This window comes from Ovis canadensis, chromosome 4 (assembly GCF_042477335.2).
Source record: "Ovis canadensis isolate MfBH-ARS-UI-01 breed Bighorn chromosome 4, ARS-UI_OviCan_v2, whole genome shotgun sequence".
Classification (NCBI taxonomy): Eukaryota; Metazoa; Chordata; class Mammalia; order Artiodactyla; family Bovidae; genus Ovis; species Ovis canadensis.
Window position 1 is genome coordinate 126,538,718 of NC_091248.1, and position 21,423 is coordinate 126,560,140.

General features: G+C 39.1%; 1 protein-coding gene across 14 annotated transcripts in view; it reads right to left on the reverse strand.

The window, feature by feature from the left end:
• The window catches only part of EZH2 (enhancer of zeste 2 polycomb repressive complex 2 subunit), a 57,078-nt gene that overhangs the window by 12,552 nt on the left and 23,103 nt on the right, over positions 1-21,423 (reverse strand). For 4 of the 14 annotated variants that reach the window (XM_069587026.1, XM_069587031.1, XM_069587028.1 and 1 more), the window contains exons 2-8: positions 20,926-21,049; positions 20,238-20,366; positions 8,210-8,326; positions 4,695-4,815; positions 3,786-3,926; positions 2,722-2,824; positions 2,045-2,208 (exon numbers count right to left, since the gene is read on the reverse strand). In XM_069587026.1, the coding sequence (XP_069443127.1) occupies positions 2,045-2,208; positions 2,722-2,824; positions 3,786-3,926; positions 4,695-4,815; positions 8,210-8,326; positions 20,238-20,366; positions 20,926-21,042 (892 nt within the window). In that variant the 5' untranslated portion in view covers positions 21,043-21,049. Of the gene's footprint in view, positions 1-2,029; positions 2,209-2,721; positions 2,825-3,785; positions 3,927-4,694; positions 4,816-8,209; positions 8,327-11,541; positions 11,721-20,237; positions 20,367-20,925; positions 21,050-21,423 lie in introns of all 14 variants that reach the window. The other 10 variants (XM_069587030.1, XM_069587023.1, XM_069587025.1 and 7 more) reach the window with 6 other exon arrangements.

Sequence of the window (21,423 nt, forward strand, 5' to 3'; positions counted from 1 at the left end):
CAAAAAGCACAAAATGCTATATTTAACAGGTATGTTTAGTCATTTATTTAATGACTTTTTTTCCCCAAGAAAAACATATAGCGTGATTTTTTGTCAGAGTCCGTGTAGAGCGGCGAACGCCTGCAGAACTGTTAGGGCTGCACTGGGAAGAGCGAGGGCGAGCAGGAGGCACAGCGGCCCGCAGCACAGCCGCCAGGCCAGGGAGGCCGGCCCAGCAAGCACAGCCCCCGTCTCGTCCTCTCCCCAGCCTGAAGGACGGCATGATGAGCAGGCTCAAGGTTCATCCAAATCACTCAAAACTGGAAGAGCACAAGAAAGTAACTCCCATGATAATGTTTAAAAGGAGTATCCTCCTACCTTGGCTCATTTGTACAACAAAAAGGGTTATCAAATGCTATAGCTGTCAATAAGTTGGAGGGAACGTTCCACTGATTCCAAGAAGGGCTCCTACCAATTTTCTTGCTATAGTGATATCTGAATGCAATTTATGGTATTCTTAAGCAAGAACTGGACAATATTTTATAAAATGATCATATATAAGTAAAGGGGAATTAAATGCAATTCAAGACAACTTCCCTTGTGGCTCAGCTGGTAAAGAATCTGCCTACAATGCAGGAGACAGGTTCGATCCCTGGGTTGAGAAGATCCCTGGAGAAGGGAAAGGCTATCCACTCTAGTATTCTGGCCTGGAGAATTCCATGGACTGTATAGTCCATGGGGTCGCAAAGAGCTGGACACGACTGAGCGACTTTCACTTCACTTCATTTCAATTACTTCATGGGTTGTGTTCTGAAAACAAGGCTGCCAAGCCCAAAAAAAGGTATCTCATAAGTCTACAATGGCCAGGGTAACAAATAGCTGGCTTCTGCAACTATTAAAACTGTCAAATCATCCATGTAAACTACACTGGGAGTGTGGATAACAGCAGCAAGGACGTGGAAGATACAATAACTCTGAAAGTCTACTTCAAGGCTTTCTAACTTAAGGTTAACTAAACCACTCATAGTTCATACACATGACTATTTCCAGACCGAGATACACACCACATAACAAATTATGTGCTATAGAAAACATAAGCAGATAGAGCAAAAATTCAAAACAAGGCAAGATCCAGTTGCTTGGGCAGGCTAATTAACACAAGAGGTACCACTGGACAGAGGGAAGAAGCTACAAAAGGCGGACCCAGGAACTCTAAAAGGACAAAGCAACATGAGCCTACCTGGCACATGGACAAAGGTGTTACGCCACAGATAGCCAGCTGCACAAAAGTCTAATACAGAAAAAGCTAACCTGTATTAAGCAAACCCTTCTTATTCAGAACCAGGAGGTATGAAATGTATTTTCACAACGCATGCCTCCAAAGTCGTTAGTACTCTTTAAATTGTACTTAAACCTGGAAAATTTACTAAGAAATCTCATTCTCCAGCAGAATCAGAAAAAATATAGTAGTATCATATATACAAATTTCATTAAGAACATTATATGCTTTACCTGTATTCAAATGCAGGTGTTTTTAAAATCAACTTAGAGGACCCTCTCCCCAACTCCAAACATCAGACTTAACACTCAACAGACAAGAATAGATACATAAACACCTTTTTAGCAGCCTGTGGGATCTTAGTACCCTTGGCAGTGAAAGCGCAGAGTCCAACTACTGAGCCAAAAGGGAATTCCCTTTAGCCAATTTCTTATTTGACAAAACCTGTTCATCAGCGTGGAGAATGCTGCTCCGGGCTATCAGCTGGTGCACAGTGAGTTTTATCAAAAAACCACCATGAGGTAAACATTTATGGAAAAATTACTGGCCTGTATTCTGAGTGAGGGGAGACAGTAGTCCCAACTTAACATGTGCAAAAAGACTTCAGAGCAACCTCAAGCAACAAATTAAAAAATACCAATACTTTGATTCAAACATATTTTTCAGTCATAACTGTAAGATTAAATGACAGATCCTAGCGGTAATAAATGACAACACTTTCCAAGTTGACAACACATAATTCCACAACGAAGATAGAAAATGAAAACGTACAATAACTGCACTTACGATGTAGGAAGCAGTCATATTTAAAACATCGCCTACAGAAAAGCGTATGAAACGAATGCAAGCTCTGCTCCCTCTGGACAGACTTGGCGTTTGGTCCGTCTATGTTGGGGGTACACTCAGGAGGAAGCGCACCCGGGAGCTGCTGCTCTGTGAGTTCTTTGTACCTGACATCAACCGAAAGAAAGTCATGTGAGGGTGAAACCAGAACCACATTCTTGAACATAAAAGTTTCTACAAGCTTTCTATGTATTATTTTTGATATTTTATCTCGGCTAAAACACAGAAAAGGGTCTAGCCTATAGCAATCTTTATTTAGATGAAGAGCCAATTAAACATTACACATGGTATATCAAGAAACATTCACAGATATCATTTATTTGTCATGAATAATGTGATTATATTCACTAGAACGAAACAGCCATGACAGTAACATTTCAATGGGTGTCCAGAGAAATTTCCTCTTGCGCACACTCCTATAGATTGTGTGTGTGCGCACACTTCTTCCATCTATGATAAATGCAGCCCAGGGTACCACAGATACACGCATGTATTAGTTCAAGTATCCTGCAGACACAAAGCAGCAGGTTCATCAGCTATATTAGCTCCGTTTCTAATAAACCAGAATGGTGAGTGACATACCACACACAGCAAGACCATCTCAAAAGATCAAATCTTACTTTTCCTTTAGCTCTTCTGCTGTGCCCTTATCTGGAAACATTGAGGAAATAGCTTCAAAAATTTTATCAGAAGGAAATTTCCGAGGTGGACGGCTTTCTTTATCTAAACAGGGAAATGCGAAAGGAAAAAAGAATGAAAGTGAACGAGCTCACCAATGTTTCATTTTGTCTACACTTAACAATGCTGATTTCTCAAGAAATTATCAACTCTGTGTCTCTCTCACTTCTAACCTATTTTACAAGTATCTGGAATGCTGGTGGGTCAGACAAAACTCAAAATCAAATATGCAAAGTTTCAAGTGCACCGGGAGGCAGAAAAACCCAGGCTCTGATCCCAGCTCAGCCACTGACTGGTGCTGTGACCTTATCCCGTCACCGACCCACCTGCATGTGTCATCTGTAAACGAGGGCCCACATGATCGCTAAGGCACTGATTATGAGAATGGTACGCTTCTTTGAAACTACAATTTTTCCCAAAATCCTTCTATGTTGACTTCATGTCAAGTCTCTTCCAACCCCGGCTCTAAGTTGGGACCCTCTAATTTCTCTGGTAATCCGTAATTAGTATACAAGTTAGAGCATGTGCCCTGGGGTCAATCAGAGCTGGTTTCCAACACAGAATTTTCTGGGTTCTCTTTCTTCCCAATGCTGTGATCTTAAGTTACTTCACCTCACTGAATCCATGTCAACTATGAAGTGGATCTGAGGATAAAATCCACCTTAATCCACATGCAATATTAGGAGGATTAAATGTCTATACACATATAAAGTGATATAAATTAACAAGCACATAACCTGCACATAGTCAAAGACTGATGTTACATATTACAATAATTAAGATAATTCTCCAGGGAAACCTAAAAACTGTACATTCTTTTGCTAGCCAAGGGAAATAAAAGACTCACAAGTGCAGGATGAAATGTTACAAACAGTATTCTAATTTTGATTATACTACCCCTGATGTGATATTTAACAGAAGAAAAAAGAAGAAAAGTTTACCTGTATTCTTATTTTTTGAAAAAACGCTGATATGGCTACACACAAACCTAACAAGACAGATGTACCTTCTCGACTCTCCTCTAGATCTTTCTGTTTTTCTTCTCTTTCATCAGGATCATCTCCGTCATCATCGTCATCATCATCATTGTACTGACCAAGAGCATTCACCAGCTCCACAAAAATTTCATCATTTATAAACCCACATTCTGAAATTCATCAAATCAAATATCAGAAATACACAGAAGTATATCATGCTTTTTTCTAATTTGTAAGAAACAACTGGAGCCTATCAATCGGCACTACAACACCATAATTATTATAAAATTGGGGAGAAAGGTCATTTCCAGGACTGGCCTCAGGCAAAGCTGGAAGTAGAATTTACCCTCAACACCTGTCATTTTCACAAGTTTCCAGTGCCAGCGACCACGGCCTAATTCTCCAGAAACTAAACACGGCCTTCGCCTCTCTCTGAACATCATATCCACCAGACTGCGCTGTCCACTCGTGAGGGGATGAGAGGCTATTACATGCCACCCTCCTGCCAGGCCCTTTAACAGGTCTCCTGATAATGCACGAAGCTGTGGTTCTAATGTCAGGACTTCAGGTCCTGTGGTGGCCTAGCAGAGAATGTCATTTTGATCACAAGGCCTTTTGGAGCCCATGTTACATAAGCAGGGCCCTAATTCTAACCCATTTCATTGCTAAAGAACCTTAAAATCTATATACATTCAAAGAATTCTATTAAATTTGCATGTGATTGACACAGTTTTTTGATAACCAACTATGAATAATTTCCAAGCGGCATATACAATCCTTCTATTTAAAAATAGATAGGGAAAACACTTAAAATTTTAGCCCAGGCCAATCCAGCAGTTTTAGTTTTTAAAAAATCTTTTTCATACTGACATTTGGAAAAACAAATCAAAATATCAATTCTCTGGCCCTTTTTCCAAGAGAATAAACACATGGCTCACCTCTATCCCCGTGTACTTTTCCATCATAATTTTTTATTAGTTCTTCAATGAAAGTCCCATCCTGGTCTAAAACTTCATCCCCCATGTACGGAATGTTATGTAAAACAGTTTCATCTTCCACCTAAAAGTGAAATAAATAAATACATTTAAAAAATAGACACATCCTAAGTACCAACATTTTTTAAAAAGGAAATGTAATATAACTGAAATACAGTATTTTTTCCTAAGCAGATGTCCATACCCAGTTCTCCAGATCTAAAATGGGAGCAAACTCTAAAAGCTACAAAGAAATAAATGATGCTTCTCATCAATATCTGAGAAAACTGTTTATAGGGAAAAAACTTAAGAAAAAATACTCTATTACAGAATCAATCACTACAATTTATCATCACTTCATGTCCCTCTAAAACAGGAACACGCCACAAGTTATGGTGTGGCCCATCAACCATTTGAAGACATGTTCCTGCTTCAGGCGTTTAAAAGCATCTCAGGTCGACAAAATACAGCTTAGCAAAGCCAACCATAAATAACAATGCCTCAAAAGGAAAAAAACTAAGTGAGGACTTCCAAACTTCACTTGATCAATTTATCATAGTCAACGTAATAAATTCTAGGCATGTAAAATATGGATGGTTCATTACAGGTTATGCCAAAGGATTTACTCTCATTCATAAAATAGGAACATTCTACAATAACAAAATGTTTCAATACTATGAACAAGACTTATCAAACCTGACAGTGCTAATAAAGATGGCAGATGAGTTTATATCACAGTTTGGAAGATGCCAGGAAAGAAAGGGGGTGCTGGCTGAGCAGGAAAGAGCCAGTCAAAGAAAGTTCAGAGAGGACACAGGACTTCAAGAAAACAAGGGACAGGAAGCTGATGTTCTTGGGGGAAGAGAACTTTCAATAAAAAATGTTGAAGAGTAATTATAGATAAAGACACAACGTTTCTGAAGTCCATATCTAAATAAGGAGACTTATTTAAAAAAAGGATAGGTCTCAGTATGAAGAGGCCTTTGAACAAGGTATTGATTAAAAACAGAATTTTAGAAAGAAATTGTGATAACAGAACAGACTGGTGAAGATTGAAGAGAGGAAATGGCAACAATTTAAGTGTGAGGTGCCTCAGGCTGGCCCATGACTGACACAGAGGAAAAGGCTGGGAAAAGGCCAGGACACACAGGAGCTGTCAGGTAGGAGCAGACAGGAAACAGGAAAACACAGGGAGTTTTTCAAATAATTCCTACATAACAAATTCAGGACAGGTGCAGAATTCACAAAGATCACAGTACCTTAGACAAACAAAGAAAAGGCAAACTGGGAGGAAAAGTGCACATGGCATGTAAAATGAAAATGTAGGTGTTGATGTACTGTTCTATTCAGAGCCAACATCATATACAACTCGAGCCTTGCTGCCAGCACACCTCACCTGCACTAAACCCCATTTAAAACTCGGAAAGTTCATTATTTTGGACACAAGCCAAAATTAAATGACAGTTGGCTATTTTTTGTCTTCCCAATTATATCCATATAACCTTTGCACTGCAGGACATACCCTAGCCATAAAAGAGAAGAGTCTGCCTAATCTGGCTTTCATCACTAGCAAAAGCCAAGGCTGATTCATAAATAACACTGACAACTTTGGAGGAGGAGATGAATTACGATGGGAGGGCTGACAGATACACATGATTATCCATAAAACAACAGGGACCTATACGCAATATCTTGTAATAATCTATAAGGGAAAAGAATCCTCAAAGGCATCGCTTTGCTGTACACCTGAAACTAACATAACCGTATAAACTGACCATACCTCAGTGTTTTCAAATGGTTAAAAAATTTACTGCCAAGTTTAAAACACTATATTCTTTCAGAATTTCAGTCTATGAAAATATGAGCCCTCTCAGAAGTTCTTGAAATATGATTCTCAAACCAAATGTTTTTGAATAAAGCCTTAAATACACAAATCTACGCAATGGCAAACGAGAATCTCAAGTTTACCTTTAAGCCTCCACTGAGAAAAGTTACTGAGGATGTTAGAAACACCTATTTATTGAAAAATCTAGCAGGCAGTTCTCTAAAGTAGGCTCACCAAGGACTTCCATCAACATTTCAATAGCCCTATTATTTTATATATTAAGTAATAAAACTATGTATTTTTAATTTAACAACACAAGAATGCACACTTTAACTTCTCTTTTATTCCCTCCTCTCCTTCATCCTACTTCCATAAAGAATACTAGCATTTCATAACAAAAGCTATTGTGGAAAAATAACTAACCTTATACTGAGACTATTTCATAGCATACATTATCATTTAATAACATGCTGCCTAAAACTGTTTTAAATAGTAAGCTCTCACTTAACAAAATCTCAAAGTCAGACTGAGATTGCAGGACACTAACATCTTTAAGAGCAAGAATTAGAAGCTTCATCTTTTAAATATATTTTAAATCCCAGGTATGGTTTTTTCTTAGTACTTTACCTTTGGAGAATATTTGAATTTAAAAGGAGTAAATAAAAGCCAAAAAAAAAAAAAATTAAAAAGGACTAAAAGCAACATCAACACTGAAAAGGCTTAAAAATATATATAGTAATTGGTTTAAAAAATTACCCCAAGTGTTCCCATTTCGATAGTTATTTTTACTTATACTATCTTGAAAGATTTCTACGAACAAAACTAGTGGATGTGATAGAATTCTACCGGAGCTATTTGAAATCCTAAAAGATGATGCTGTTAAAGTGCTATACTCAAAATGCCAGCAAATTTGGAAAACTCAGCAGTGGCCACAGGACTGGAAAAGGTTGGTTTTCATTCCAATCCCAAAGAAAGGTAATGCCAAAGAATGTTCACACGGCTGTACAATTGCACTCATTTCATATGCTAGCAAAAACATGCTCAGAATCCTTCAAGCTAGGCTTCAAACCTAGACAGCATATTAAAAAGCAGAGACATTACTCTGCCAACAAAGACAAACTCTGCCGTCTAATCAAAGCTATGGTTTTTCCAGTAGTCATGAATGGATGTGAGAGCTGGACTATAAAGAAAGCTGAGCACTGAAAAGAATTGATGCTTTTGAACTATGGTGTTGGAGAAGACTCTTTAGAATCCCTTGGAGTGCAAGGAGATCAAATTGGTCAATCCTGAAGGAAATCAGTCCTAATATTCATTGACTGAAGCTGAAACTCCAATACTTTGGTCACCTGATGCAAAGAACTGACTCACTGGAAAAGACCCTAATGCTGGGCAAGATTGAAGGCAGGAAGAGAAGGGGACGACAGAGGATGAGATGGTTGGATGGCATCACCACCTCGAAGGACATGAGCTTGAGCAAGCTCCGGAAGTTGGTGATGGACAGTGAAGCCTGGCGTGCTGCAGTGCATGGGGCTGCAAAGAGTCAGACACAATTTAGAGACTGAACAACAACAAAATCTTGACTTACCTTGACATGAAAATTATGCTTTGGTTAAAAGAAGTAATTACAAAATAAGAAGACACATTATTTACATACCATGAAATTCTGCTGCAGAGGAGACCAAGAATACATTATGGGTACTGAAGCAACCGCATTCAGAGTCTTTAATGGGATGACTTGTGTTGGGAAATCCAAGTCACTGGTCACCGAACACTAGAACAGAAAAAATAAAACTGACTCATAAGAATAAAAGGACAACCTGAGCCTCAATCATCATATTATAAAGAGATGCTGCCTACTTACATCATTTTGAAAAGTAAATTTCTTTACCTGAGACAGTAAGTTGGTAAAAACCAAAAAGCATTCTCTCCTCTTTTACTTAGTGACCAAAAGAGCTTCAGATTTTGAAAATTTTCAAAACCTTCCAACACCTCCCATATTTACCAGTACCACTAAGAATCAAATATTATATTTGTGTTGGCCTCAGATTAACTGCTCTTTGCTTTCACCATAAATTTCCTACCTCACTGCTTAATTTTGTTTACATCTCAACTACGTGCAACAATAACATAGTCTTACTAAATAAGAATTTAGAAACTTCTTGGATTCACCTTTATCTTTACCTTCCCTTTTTAAAAAGCCAACTGTCTGCTGATATTATCAGATGATACACAAATATTGAAGGTAGCAGATGTGAGTTTCAATCACAACAAAATGGATTCAAATCAATTCTGCAGAAGTGTAATCCCTAAATTATTAATAATAATAGCTAATGTCATTAAGCACTTTCTATGTGCTAGGCACTATTTTAAACACTTACATGTCTCATATTCAGTCCTTATCACAGCGCTGTAAGATGGGGACTATCCTTAGTGCCCATTTTACAGGGGAGAAAACTGAGAGAAAGGATACATAACTGGCCCGAAGTCATACATGAGTCAGGGCTAGAATTTAAGCCCAGCAAGTCTGACTCTGGAGCCCCTCTTCTTACCCAATACACACACTGTCAGGATACCACATCTCTAATACCAGTTAAGTACATATATTCCCCTGAAATATTATACCGTATTTCATCCAATTTATGATGACATGAATTTTAAAGCACACCATTACCTTCTGCATCGTTAAGAAAATAATGTTGCCAATTAAACTATAACACAATATTTTATCATAGTGACTCTAAGATGCATGCCAGTTTCAGATGTTAAAATGTTTAAAAGTTTGCATCTTTGACTTGATGAAATACGGTAGAGATCTGTGTCCAAAGACCACAGCACTTCACCCTGTCTAGGAATCCAGCTTCTCTTAAGGAGCTCCGATACCCAATGGTCAGGTCTCCGGAGCCATCTCAAAAATGCCCTTGACAAATAATCCATGAAAACAGAGCAAAAAGAAGTAGAATTGAAGTAGTAAAATGAAACCAAAAAAGTCATATCTATACAACACACATGATTATTATATGATTCATTTTCATCTAAGAAGATTTTAAAATAGCAGGGCTAGATTTGGTGAAATCAGAGTGGAAGTCTTTGGCCTCCAGGCCCACCTGGCCCTCAGCATGTCCTTGGGCCAGGGGAACAATCTTCCGATAGTCACAGTCACCCGGCACAAAAACAGTTCCTTCCTCAGTGGAAGGGAAGGTTTAAAGATAGAGCAGTTAGGAAAAACTGTGACAGTGGTTAACCCATTAATTTGCTTTCCAAAAGGGCAAAGATCAAAGGTAACACTAGAGAGCTCATGGCTCGAGTAAGTAAGACAGTGTGAACAGTTGACTAAGCTCCAGAACCCGCAATCTTTCCCCAGTTCCTCCCTTGGCCTCTGAAGCAATTCCTCATGCATCCGTCCAATAATAAGAGCAGTTAACATTTATTGAGCACGTACTATGTTGCAGGCACTGTGCTAAGTGCTTCATATGCACTATCGTAACCACTCCTCATCTTAGCCTTTAGCATCGCGACTGCACGATGAGGAGGAGACTGAGGTTCAAAGAAGTTAAATAACTTGCCTGGTCAGCAAGACAGTCAACTGCCAAGCCAGGATGGAAGCCTCAGTCTGGCTGCTACACCCAGGAGCCTCATCCGTGCGCTCCAGCCCTTCCCGGATGCTCGTGCACGAGGTGCTATATGGCGAGCATCTTCTCCCCCACATCTTCCTCTTCCCCTCTTCCTACCACGTCTTCATTCCTTCTTCTTAAGTTACTTAACCAGCTAACAGTGGGGCAAGGAGTGGCTGTAACTACAGAATAAAGTGATATACACTGTCCAGAGGTTTTAAGTTCAAAACAATTTCATTCCTTGCAAAACAAATTGGGAGTTTTTGAGTTTTGTTTTACACATGGTGGAGGCAAATTAATTCAGTGACTTTAATTCTGAAGACTGGTCCCCTTTAAAGCCTGGGGGACAAGGGGGAGCGGCTGCCTCTCCAACTCTGACAAACCCAAGGTCACACTCAGAGGAGGAGAGAGAGCTGCGTGTCCTACTCAACCAGACGGGGTAGGGGGGGGAGCTCCGCCCCGCCGGTCTGCTCGTGTCCTGAAGATGCTGAGTCCACTGAACAAGGGCACGTCTCCGTGAACAGAAAGAACTTAGAGAAGCACAGAAAATAAGATGGCAAAGGCTGCAGCACTGGGCACCCACCCCACACCTGCCACACCCCTCACCCAGACCTCAGTTCTCAGTCCTAAGTGTTACCAAGGGGCTGGAAATTAGCTCTGAGGGCAGAGCGTGGTGCTACATCTGTCTCCCAACAATACTCAGCACAGTGTCTCAAAAAAGAGTAGGCACTCAAAAAATGTTCCCGGAATGAACCGACTGCATTTGCTGACTTTTCCCCAATGTAGACTTCGACTTCCATTTCTTTTAAAGCTACAAGAAAACCTAAGTAACAAATTGAAGGTCTATACCCACCTCGTTATCTAAGCATTATCTCTAGAAACTCTATCCCATTCTTTAACTATTAACTAAAAACCATATCCCTTTCGTTTATGAAATAATATTCAAATGCAAAAGCATTTGCTGGTAAAACAAGTTTGGGAATTCTTATTCATTGACTTACAGGAAAATTACTGAAAAATTCCAGTTACTTACCAGTAACTTTTTTTCTTTGAAAATGTATCATCCTTGACAGTTTACGTTACCAAGTCTCATGTCACTCAGAAGACTGAATAGGACTTTGACCTCCTGGGTCTCCACAGCCTTTTACCTGATCAAAGCTCAGGATCTCACTAGGAGACCTATACATCAACCAATGAAATTCTCTAATTCTAGGTCCAACTTGAGGATCACACAAGGAAGCTGTTGCAGGTAATCCATCAATGATGGTAAAGAAAGAAAGAAAACGACTACATGAGTTATCAAGGATGCTACATTTTCAGAGAAACACAGCTTACTGGTAAGTGACTAGGTTCCTCTGAGGATGGATAGACTTACATCAACCAGCTGGTACAATAGGCGACTGTGTGGCTGGACCACTGGGAGCTGGAGAGGGAAGTCAAGCCAAAAATAGTAGTTGTAGGAGTACACAACCAAACTGAGACTCTTGGCAGAAGGCTGGTTCCAAGTAAAAACTGTGTTATGGAAAATCGTAGAGGGAAGAGCAGGTGAGTGGCCTGCAGGGAAGGGAAAGAAATTAACACACCCTACTACGTGCCGAGCACTGTGCTAGAGACTTTACCAAAGTTAACTTCTTTAAAATTCACCACTACCCTAGGAGACAGGTATGACTCCCCCTCTTACAGTGGGACATCCCGAAGGGCATGGCCACAGCCATCCGGACTCTCAACAGTCTTTACATTAGGAGGGTTAAGTCCAGCTTCCGTATAGTAAGGGGAAAAAAATACACCCAGTTAGCCAAGTTAAAAGTATTCTTGGATCCTGGTTGGTCCACTCAATTCAAGCCAGAGACACAATGAACTGTTGATATTGTCTAATATCCTTTAGCTTTTCCGAGTAAAAACAATAAGGACTGTCTCACATCTAAAGTGTAGGAAAGAAAGTATCGGCTGCCACCCAACTTCAGGGAGAAGCTGAGGGTGATTTCTGAAAGTACTCATATTCCTCACGATTTCAGCAGAGACAAGATGATACACCAAGTTTTAAATTAGCTAGCCCTCTGGTGAAAATGATAGTGTACATAACTTAATTTCAGACTGCTTTCATGTGAAGGAAATAGTGAAGAGAAAACTGGAATGAGGTTAAGTATCAAGTTTAGGTCAAGAAAAGCTCACAGGAGAAGTGAGCTCCTAACAGGAGTCAGAAGGATTAGGAGAAGGGTGGCTAGAGGAGGGAAGGGTGGTCAGAAATCAAACATCCTGATGAGGTCTTGAACCAAAGACTTTTACAGTTAATAAAAGCAGCTAATCAAGGCCTTGGGAGCTAAGGAGTACGAGAGTGGTTCAGACTGCAGGTATTTCCTGTTCTAGTGCTGAGTATGTGTGCTGCAGAGCCGCCGGGACTAGAGGAGAAGCTCCGCCTAGGCTCCTGCTCTGAGCTTACTTGAGAACAGAAAGATGTCATCATCCTGCAAGCACCCTCTGGGCGGGACATGGGGGCATATATAGCATTTCACAGAAAACAGGTAACATGTGAAGGGCAATGTCAGGATATTGGGACCTTAAAGCTCCTCCCTGCATCTAAGCTCCTGAGTGAGGAGATCACAGATCTATAAATCTAGTTAGTATAGTAACTTAAGAACCCAACTCTGGTCTGAATCTGAAGGGTGCTGTAAGAGTATATCGTCCCCTCTTAATCTGCAGTTCCACTAAAATCCTACAGATCAGAAGCAGAATTAATATAGTCATAGGACAAAAGTTGGTAGGACCACAAAAACATCCAACAGCGGGTAAGGCAGGTAACCAGAGTCCTGCTTGTCCGTGAGAGGCAAACTCAAGTACCTAGTTCAGTAAGGGTCCCATGAGAGGTGAGTAAGATCACTTCTATCATTGGAAAAAAGAGAAAGAAAAGAAAAACTAAGAAGCAGAACAAAGAATAAAGCCATGGTTTCCATAAGCTGGGGCAGCACAGCTGCTGTGAAGCCTGGCTCCCACGAGTGGACGTGGGGCTGAAGGCCACAGGGCAGCAGGGGCTAAAGTGGAGACAGGACAGTCCCGGGACCTCGGTCTCAAGAGAAGCACAAGCTCTGTGCGCAGGTGCTGAGCCTGCTCCATGACCACCAGACAAGCCAATTCTGCTCATCTTTGCAAAACAGAGGCATGCCACTCCCAAGTTGCTCACAGATTCATCATTTAGTGAATGATGCTAAAACAACAGAAAAAAATCAAAAACAAAATCTCCCCACTCACTCTTTATAGGACAGGAAATTCCTAATAGGGTAAATGATGTTAAAACATAAAAATGAAAACAGAACTAGAAGGAAAGATGGGTAATTTATAATCTTGAAGTGGAGAAAGGCTTTGTCAGCCTTAAAGAAACACAAAAATCAAAGGAAGAAACTCTTAACTACATATATATTCAAAACTCCTGTACAACCAAAATATATCAGAAATAACATCAAAATGGGGAGAAAAAAATCTGCAGAACAGATAATTAAAATCTAGTATTTATAATATATAAAAAGTCCTTAAAAATCATAAGAAAAAGTTCAACCCAATTTTAAAAGATCCAAGCCCATAGCAGCCAACTCATAAAAGAAATACAAACAAACAACAGATACTTGGTTTTGCTGAAAAAAGGAAGGCAAGCAAATTGCAATAGTGTTTTACCTATCACACTGACAAAAATTAACATTTTATGTTGGGAGAACAGAGAAATAGACACTACTATTATCAGTTGGTAAAGAGTGTAAACAAAAAACATTGGGGGGGTCAATTTGTTAACATCTATTAAAATGTTATAGACACATATCCTCTTGACCTAGTAATACTGTTTCTAGAAACTTTTCCTATAAACTTACTCAAAAGATGTGTATGAAGAATACTCACAGAAATGCTAACTGCAAAAGGAAAAAATAAAAACCTAAGTGTTCATCAGTTATGAACAGGGCAATCAATTGTGGCAAAGCCACAGGACCAAGCACTTGCACTGGTGAAGAACTGTAAAGTGATGGCCCCAAGTGGCAGACATGTTTTATCTGGGAATAATTGTTTTTTAAATAAAATACATCATCATTATTACTAACATGTTACAGAAAAAGAAATCTGAAAGAATCAAAATCACAAGGGTTGAATTACAGGGTCCTTTCTTTGTATCCTGTTTCATATATTTCTGTGTTACTTGAATTTTTACAGTTAATATTTTATAATGACCTTCTAATTAAGAAAAAGATTTTTACAAAATTTTATTAACCTACAGATATTCACATGGGGCTTCCCTGTGGCTCAGATGGTAGAGAATCTGCTTGCAATGCAAGAGACCCAGGTTCGATCCCTGGGTCAGCAAGATACCCTGGAGAAAGGAAGGACAACCCATTCTGGTATTCTTGCCTGGAGAATTCCATGGACAGAAATCTGGTAGGCTACAGTCCATGGGGTCACAAAGAGTTGGACACAACTGAGCAACTAACACAACACACAGATATTCACATTAGCTGCTATGAAAGTACCTCATTAGTTGCCAAGTTAGCTCATGAAATCTACTCATCCCTCCCAAAAAGGTACTCAAATTATATACTTTTACGAAATCTAGTAAAAGAAAATAAAACAGAATCCTAAGCAGTGGATTTAAGTCAATCCATAATATCAAGCTAAACTGTGACAGAAGTTCCAGGCCTAAAAAGTGTTACTTCTTCAGAGCAATAAACAATTGTCAGCACTGTAGACTCACTAGACAAGCATTTCTTTGGACTCTGGTTCATTGTTTGTTTTTAAGATAGCTGTCAAAATTTGGTTTTGCATTTTGAGAAGAGACTTTGACCTTTGTAATAGTCAATTTAACAATTTTTAAAACACAAACTGTATACACAGTGTTCTCAGAGAAAAACAGCACATTAAACACAACTTCTGCTAGTTTACGATTACAAAATAAACATTTGATATTTTTGAAAAGTTCACTTTTTAAAGTTAAGATATATCATCTTAAGTTTAAAATATGAACTCAAACATAAGTGTATGATATATCTTTAATATACAATAATAAAATAGAAACTCAATCAACCTAAGTGATCTTTCTTCTTTTTAAATGGTCTTCTTGGAAAAGCATAAAATGCTTACATTGGCTTCCTTTCAAAAGAAAAGTAACACCTCCTTATGATTACTGAAGTAACGTTCCATCTATTTCCACTTAAAGAAAGCCAAAAACTCCTTATGGTTACTGAAGTAACGTTCCATCTATTTCCACTCAAAGAAAGCCAGAAAAAAGGCAAGGCTGCCATGATTTGAAAAAGTTACACGGGCAGGAAGGACTGGCAGAGTTAATACAAGATTCAACCAACAAAGGGTTAAAAGAGACAGAGAGCAGCAGAAAGCAACTGAGAAACCAGTTCCTTGAGAAACCAAGAAAGGATGGGTATACTCAAGCTGAGAGTCAAGACACTCACTTGGGAGCACACCTCACCTCTTTAAGACCTGAGAAAAAGGGCCCAGCTCCTTGCCACACTTGCTCAAATGCTGAGCAGGGCACACTGGCCCTCTAATCCTGAAATTTGCAAAGGAAAGAAAGCACATTACTGTGTTGGAGTAAGGAGTAAAGAGGATGCCAGTACATATTGGGTACACCAGCATGTTATTTTTCTTTGTGTATAGTAATTTCTATTTACAATTCAGTGACAAAAGTACACGACCATGTCAACAAATGATGCAGTCAGGTGTTTACAGGTAAACAAGTTTTTTCTTCCCCTTCAATAAAAAATAAGCCCAAATTGCAAACTCATGAAAGAACTCACATGTCCTGCATTACAACAGAAGCCTCCCCCTACAAAAAAAATTTATTTATGAATATCAAATGATCGGTGATAAACTTAAAATTCTAAGCTATCACTAGGAAGAGCAAACCTGTATGTACTGAAAAGTCCAGAAGACTTTCAGTTCCACGAATGTGAGAACCCGGGGGCCTTCTGATGCTGCTTGTGTGCTAAACATTCTGAAGAAGCCCCACATTTCTCACTCCTTTCATTAGTAAACAAGACACAGAAATCTCACAAGAACACTACATTCTCCTGGAAACCTAAAAATGCATATTGGCAGGATATTTTTACACTACACCAATCACACCAGTTGCCCAGAAGACAGACATCATTTGAGAAAGCCTCCCTTTCATTCACAATATGAACAAGTAAAAAGAAAGTCTTGTTATGAAGAATCAATGAAGAGGAAAATAACCTTGTGGTTTTTAGCAAGAAACGGAAAATGTACAAAAAGAAACGCATTAGTAAGAACTACGAGCGTAACTGAACCAGCTTCTTCACTACAACTGGAAAAACAGACACTCTCAGAGCATGGTCACTGGGTACAGGCTCACCGAGATAAAGTTCTTTACTTACTGATAAGACAAAGTAATGATGTCACCAAGAAACAAGTTTTTGATAAACAGCCACATGTTACGGCAATATGGTGTATATCCCTTGGCCTCTAAGTATCATTTAATAACACTTTAAAGCTGAGCGCTCCTTAAAAAAAGATAAACTGAAGAGCAAAGGAAATAAATGTAAAATATATATATTATAGTCACTATCTTCAAGAAGTCAGAAGTATTTTCTAAAAGAAAAAACAGACATACTCTGTACTAAAATCCTATGGGCAACAGTTTAGGTTTTGTAACTTCAACAACAAAAACTAAGTCCCGCAAGTCTCCTAAAAGCACGCGTGAAGGAAAACAGCAGACCAAAGATGTGGCTGCAGGTCAACTGCAGGACTCCTCGAACCCAAGTCATTTCATCAGATCAGAAAGTAAACTTGTCAGATTTTCTTTACTAAAATAACCTAGATAAAATTGGTCGTTTAAAAACTGAGCGTTATCACCTATCTTCTACAAGTACAGAAGGGAATAAAGTATTTGAGTGAATGACTGAAAACTGTCAGTGAATCATATCATGCTCCAAGGATTTAAACTGAAGACAGCCCTTTTATAAAGGATGAGTTTATAAAGATAAGGACTTAATTAAAGCTGTGTCACAACAGCACTTAAATGTTCAAAGAAACAGACTTTTCAGGTGTCTGGGTCAACAGTGCAATCCCAAATTCTGTCAAGCCTACAAGCCTACTGCAAAGAAACTCTTTGCAAAATAGGCTAACTTATCTATTTTCCCTGCTTCTAACCTAGTTGACTCCAACTTTCAAAGCGTAAAAAATAAACTGATCTATTTTGGAAATGCTCAAACTGAAGAAAAACTAAACAGAGATATAGTCTTATCTGAAAAGTAAGGAGACCAGACAGATCACTAAAGCCCTTTCTAGCCCTAAAATTCTATCATTTACTATGATAACACCAAAAAGCTCATCACAAACTATATAAATCTTCAGCTTCCAAAAGTCAGTGATGATGGTTTTAAAGGGGGTGGGAGGCTAGGAGGAATAAAAGAGGAATCATTTGAATCAGAATCAGCTGTCAAGAGAGGCTCAAAAATAAGGAGCTTGACCAGTCAGAGCTCCAGGCAACAAACCCTGAACCCTGAGGCTAGGGGTTTCTTTCCTCCTTTTCCTTCCATTTTGTGAAAATGCTTCTTCTCAACCTGCACGGAGTACTAAGTTTAAAAACCACTTGTTTTTATCAAAATACTAATTTCTTCTTATCATTTGTCCCATAAGCTCAATAAAAAGTTAGGCATCTTTACAATCAATGACTTTTATCTCTACTGACAAAATTAAAAGCAAAATTCAATTAGCAAATATTCATTTGAATAAACTGTACTCTTAATACTAAAAATTGTATCATGAGCAATTCCAATTGTACATAAATAACAAACTTCAATAATTTCTTAATGTGTCTGAGCAAAGTGTACTCTTTCAGGCCCACATCAGATCATTAGAGCAAGGAAACTGACTTTAATCTCTCTAAGCTACGTTTTCAATGATCCAGCAGATGTTGGCAATTTGATCTCTGGTTCCTCTGCCTTTTGTAAAACCAGCTTGAACATCCAGAAACATTACTTTGCCAACAAAGGTCCATCTAGTCAAGGCTATGGTTTTTCCAGTAGTCATGTATGGATGTGAGAGTTGGACTGTGAAGAAGGCTGAGCACCGAAGAATTGATGCTTTTGAACTGTGGTGTTGGAGAAGACTCTTGAGAGTCCCTTGGACTGCAAGGAGATCCAACCAGTCCATTCTGAAGGAGATCAGCCCTGGGATTTCTTTGGAAGGAATGATGCTGAAGCTGAAACTCCAGTACTTTGGCCACCTCATGCGAAGAGTTGACTCAATGGAAAAGACTCTGATGTTGGGAGGGATTGGGGGCAGGAGGAGAAGGGGACGACAGAGGATGAGATGGCTGGATGGCACCACCAACTTGATGGACGTGAGTCTGAGTGAACTCCAGGAGTTGGTGATAGACAGGGGGGCCTGGTGCGCTGTGATTCATGGGGTTGCAAAGAGTCGGACACGACTGAACTGAAGTGAAGCTACGTTTCCTCACTCAGGAATGGAAAAGGGGGTGACACAGCCATCACAATGATCAAATCACAACAGACCTAGCGCCCTGCCAGAAATCACCACCGCTGCGACTTTTATTATAAAGGCAGGCTGGGCTTTCAGCAGCATTTTGAGATTTGTAATGGGTGGCAAAAACAAGTGTTCCATGTGTTTCCTACTTTATTTCTCCAAATTTCTAAGATTTTTCTCTCTGGGGAGAAAAAAACCCAGGTTTCTTTTTCCTTCACTTCAAAACTTCCAGAAAATCACCAGACAAAACTTGCAAAAGAACCAGTGAGAGGCTGCATCCTGGTCCCTTTTGAGAATGTTCTAACCAGCACAGAAAGGGACCCCTTTCACCTTTAGTGATGAAATATTAATTAGTACATTTTATTCACATATGTACATTAATAAGTACATATTAATAAGCCATTTACTTCAATGTGTAGGTCCTGATCTGTTCCATGTGACTGGCAGGTGTTAATAATTTTTTTCATATATTTTACACAACTGCAAATTAGAGCTTAAAGAGTTGTCACCTGACAAAAACGTATAAATAACTAAGAATCATCCCAAGCCTTTTTTACCATCAAGACCATGAACATCATCACTGAAACCACTTCTAGGACTGTATCTGTAGCACTGACCAGTCCTTGAAGCCAGCCCGTCACACGACCTCAACAGGCCTCATAAGACAGCAAATTAGTGCTTAATTATTATAATACCCTATAAAAAATGTCTACTCGTTGAAAACATCACTTTAGAACAAATTCATTCCATTGTTTAGATGCATCCCCTGTTTAGACACGCAGGTCAACAATCATCTACTCCGTGGTGTGATCTAAATTTCAGCTCACTCTCTCCTCTTCCTGCCTCCGTGCCTGTTCCTGTAGCATTTCGTATGATGCCATGTCTTCCTGTGTCAGACTGGTGCTTAAGCTGAGACACCTTAACCGAAACCCTACTGGCGGGCTCACACTGTGTGAGTCTCTGCCATTCTCTCTTCATCTTGCTACTGCTCCTTTTTAATGTGTTCCTTCATTATAAAACTGCCATAGATTTACTGCCTTCCTTGGAAAACAGTAATTTTTTTGGAGGGATTAAGATCTACTTCTTCATCAAAAAAAATGCTATTAACAAAGGAAATTCTGACCTCTCGACCTCAAGTTTTAAAACTCCCAGTGAGCCCTAGAATTTAAAACAAAATATGTAATAAAATGCTTGTTAACTCCATGAGTATGCATGAAAAAGAAACATTTCTTCCAGCATGGCTAATTCATATGAAGGGGGAGAAAAAAAAGTATGTGTCAGAAAGCCGTGCTCTAACTTTTGATCTGATGAGGACATTTAAGAGTATTTTTAAGTTCTTTTTTAACGAATAGTCTTATAAAAGTCTAGGAATCTACCTAACAACAGTGAAAGTAGAATTCTAAACACCAGAGCTGTTACAGGAATAGCTAGAAGCCATTAGCAGTTGCACATTAAAGAGAAACACCAATAGAACAAGGGACATCCGAGGTCAATGGTTCTCTCTCAATAACCAACCAACACTGCAACAGCAAAAACCAAAATGCACTGATAATTTGAACAGCGCGTGAGTTCACCAACCTCCCTGGTCCCGCGCAATGAGCTCACAGAAGTCAGGATATGCACAGGCTGGATTCTTCGCTGTTTCCACTCTTGGTTTAAGATTTCTGTTCTTTCCAAAATTTTCTGACGATTGGAACTAAACATACTCTTTAAAAAAAAATGAAGGAGAGGAGAAAAGAAATTGTTCATTGTTAGACAATTTGTAACATCTCTAATGAAGGTTAAAATTGCATGATTCCTAAAGAGTACCAGGGACATCCCTTCAAAAGCATATGATTTTACACTAAAAGGTGGCTTCCCACATTCAAATAATACAAAAACACAACATCTATTATTTTACTGAGAGTGGAAAGGGAATAAGAAATCATTTTTGTCCTTTGTTAACTGTGTACATATCTTCTTTAATTACAAAGACTTCAGGAACACAGTACCATGAAACACCCCTTTATGCTTGGATCCTGGGTCTTCTCATGCAGTACACAAAGCTATACTGAAAAGATGGTGGTTGCCAAGTAGGCAAAATTAGACTAAAAACTTATCATTTCACTATGTGCATGATACAATTTTTATGTTTTAGTTAAGATAGACCAAGGACCTCAACTTTCAAGTTTCCATTTCTCTTATAGTAAAGAAGGCCATTTTCCCTTCAAACTAAAACTTATCTTGAGGGGCTGTACACCGAGTGCTCCCAGGAGGCAGAGGGTACCTTGACTTCGTCAGCGCGCCTGAACCTCTTGAGCTGCCGCAGGCGCATGTACTCTGACTTTACGCGCTTCCGCCAACACACTGGTCCCTTCTCAGACTTCTTCCCAGTCTGGCCCATGATTATTCTAAAAGCAATGGTTTCATATTAAAATCGCTGATCTGACCAGCCTGAATATGATCACTTGTGTTTTAACCCCCAGCAAACTAACCACCAACCAAAGAAATGACACATAATTACGCTCTCAGTATTTGCAAGGAGGGTACTCACTTGTTCTGTGCTGTGAAGTCCTTAAAAACATTTCATTCCAGGTATAAATTTTTATTTAGCATAACTTTTCAAAGACATTTTTACTTACAGAGATATTCCACTCCTAAACTGCCGTCATTCTACCAAAACATGACCCATTACAGGAGTTAATTATATACAGTAAGGAGCTATGAGATTCACACTTGTGGAGTGAAACAAAAATGTAGACACATGTTCTAAGTTTTTTATCAT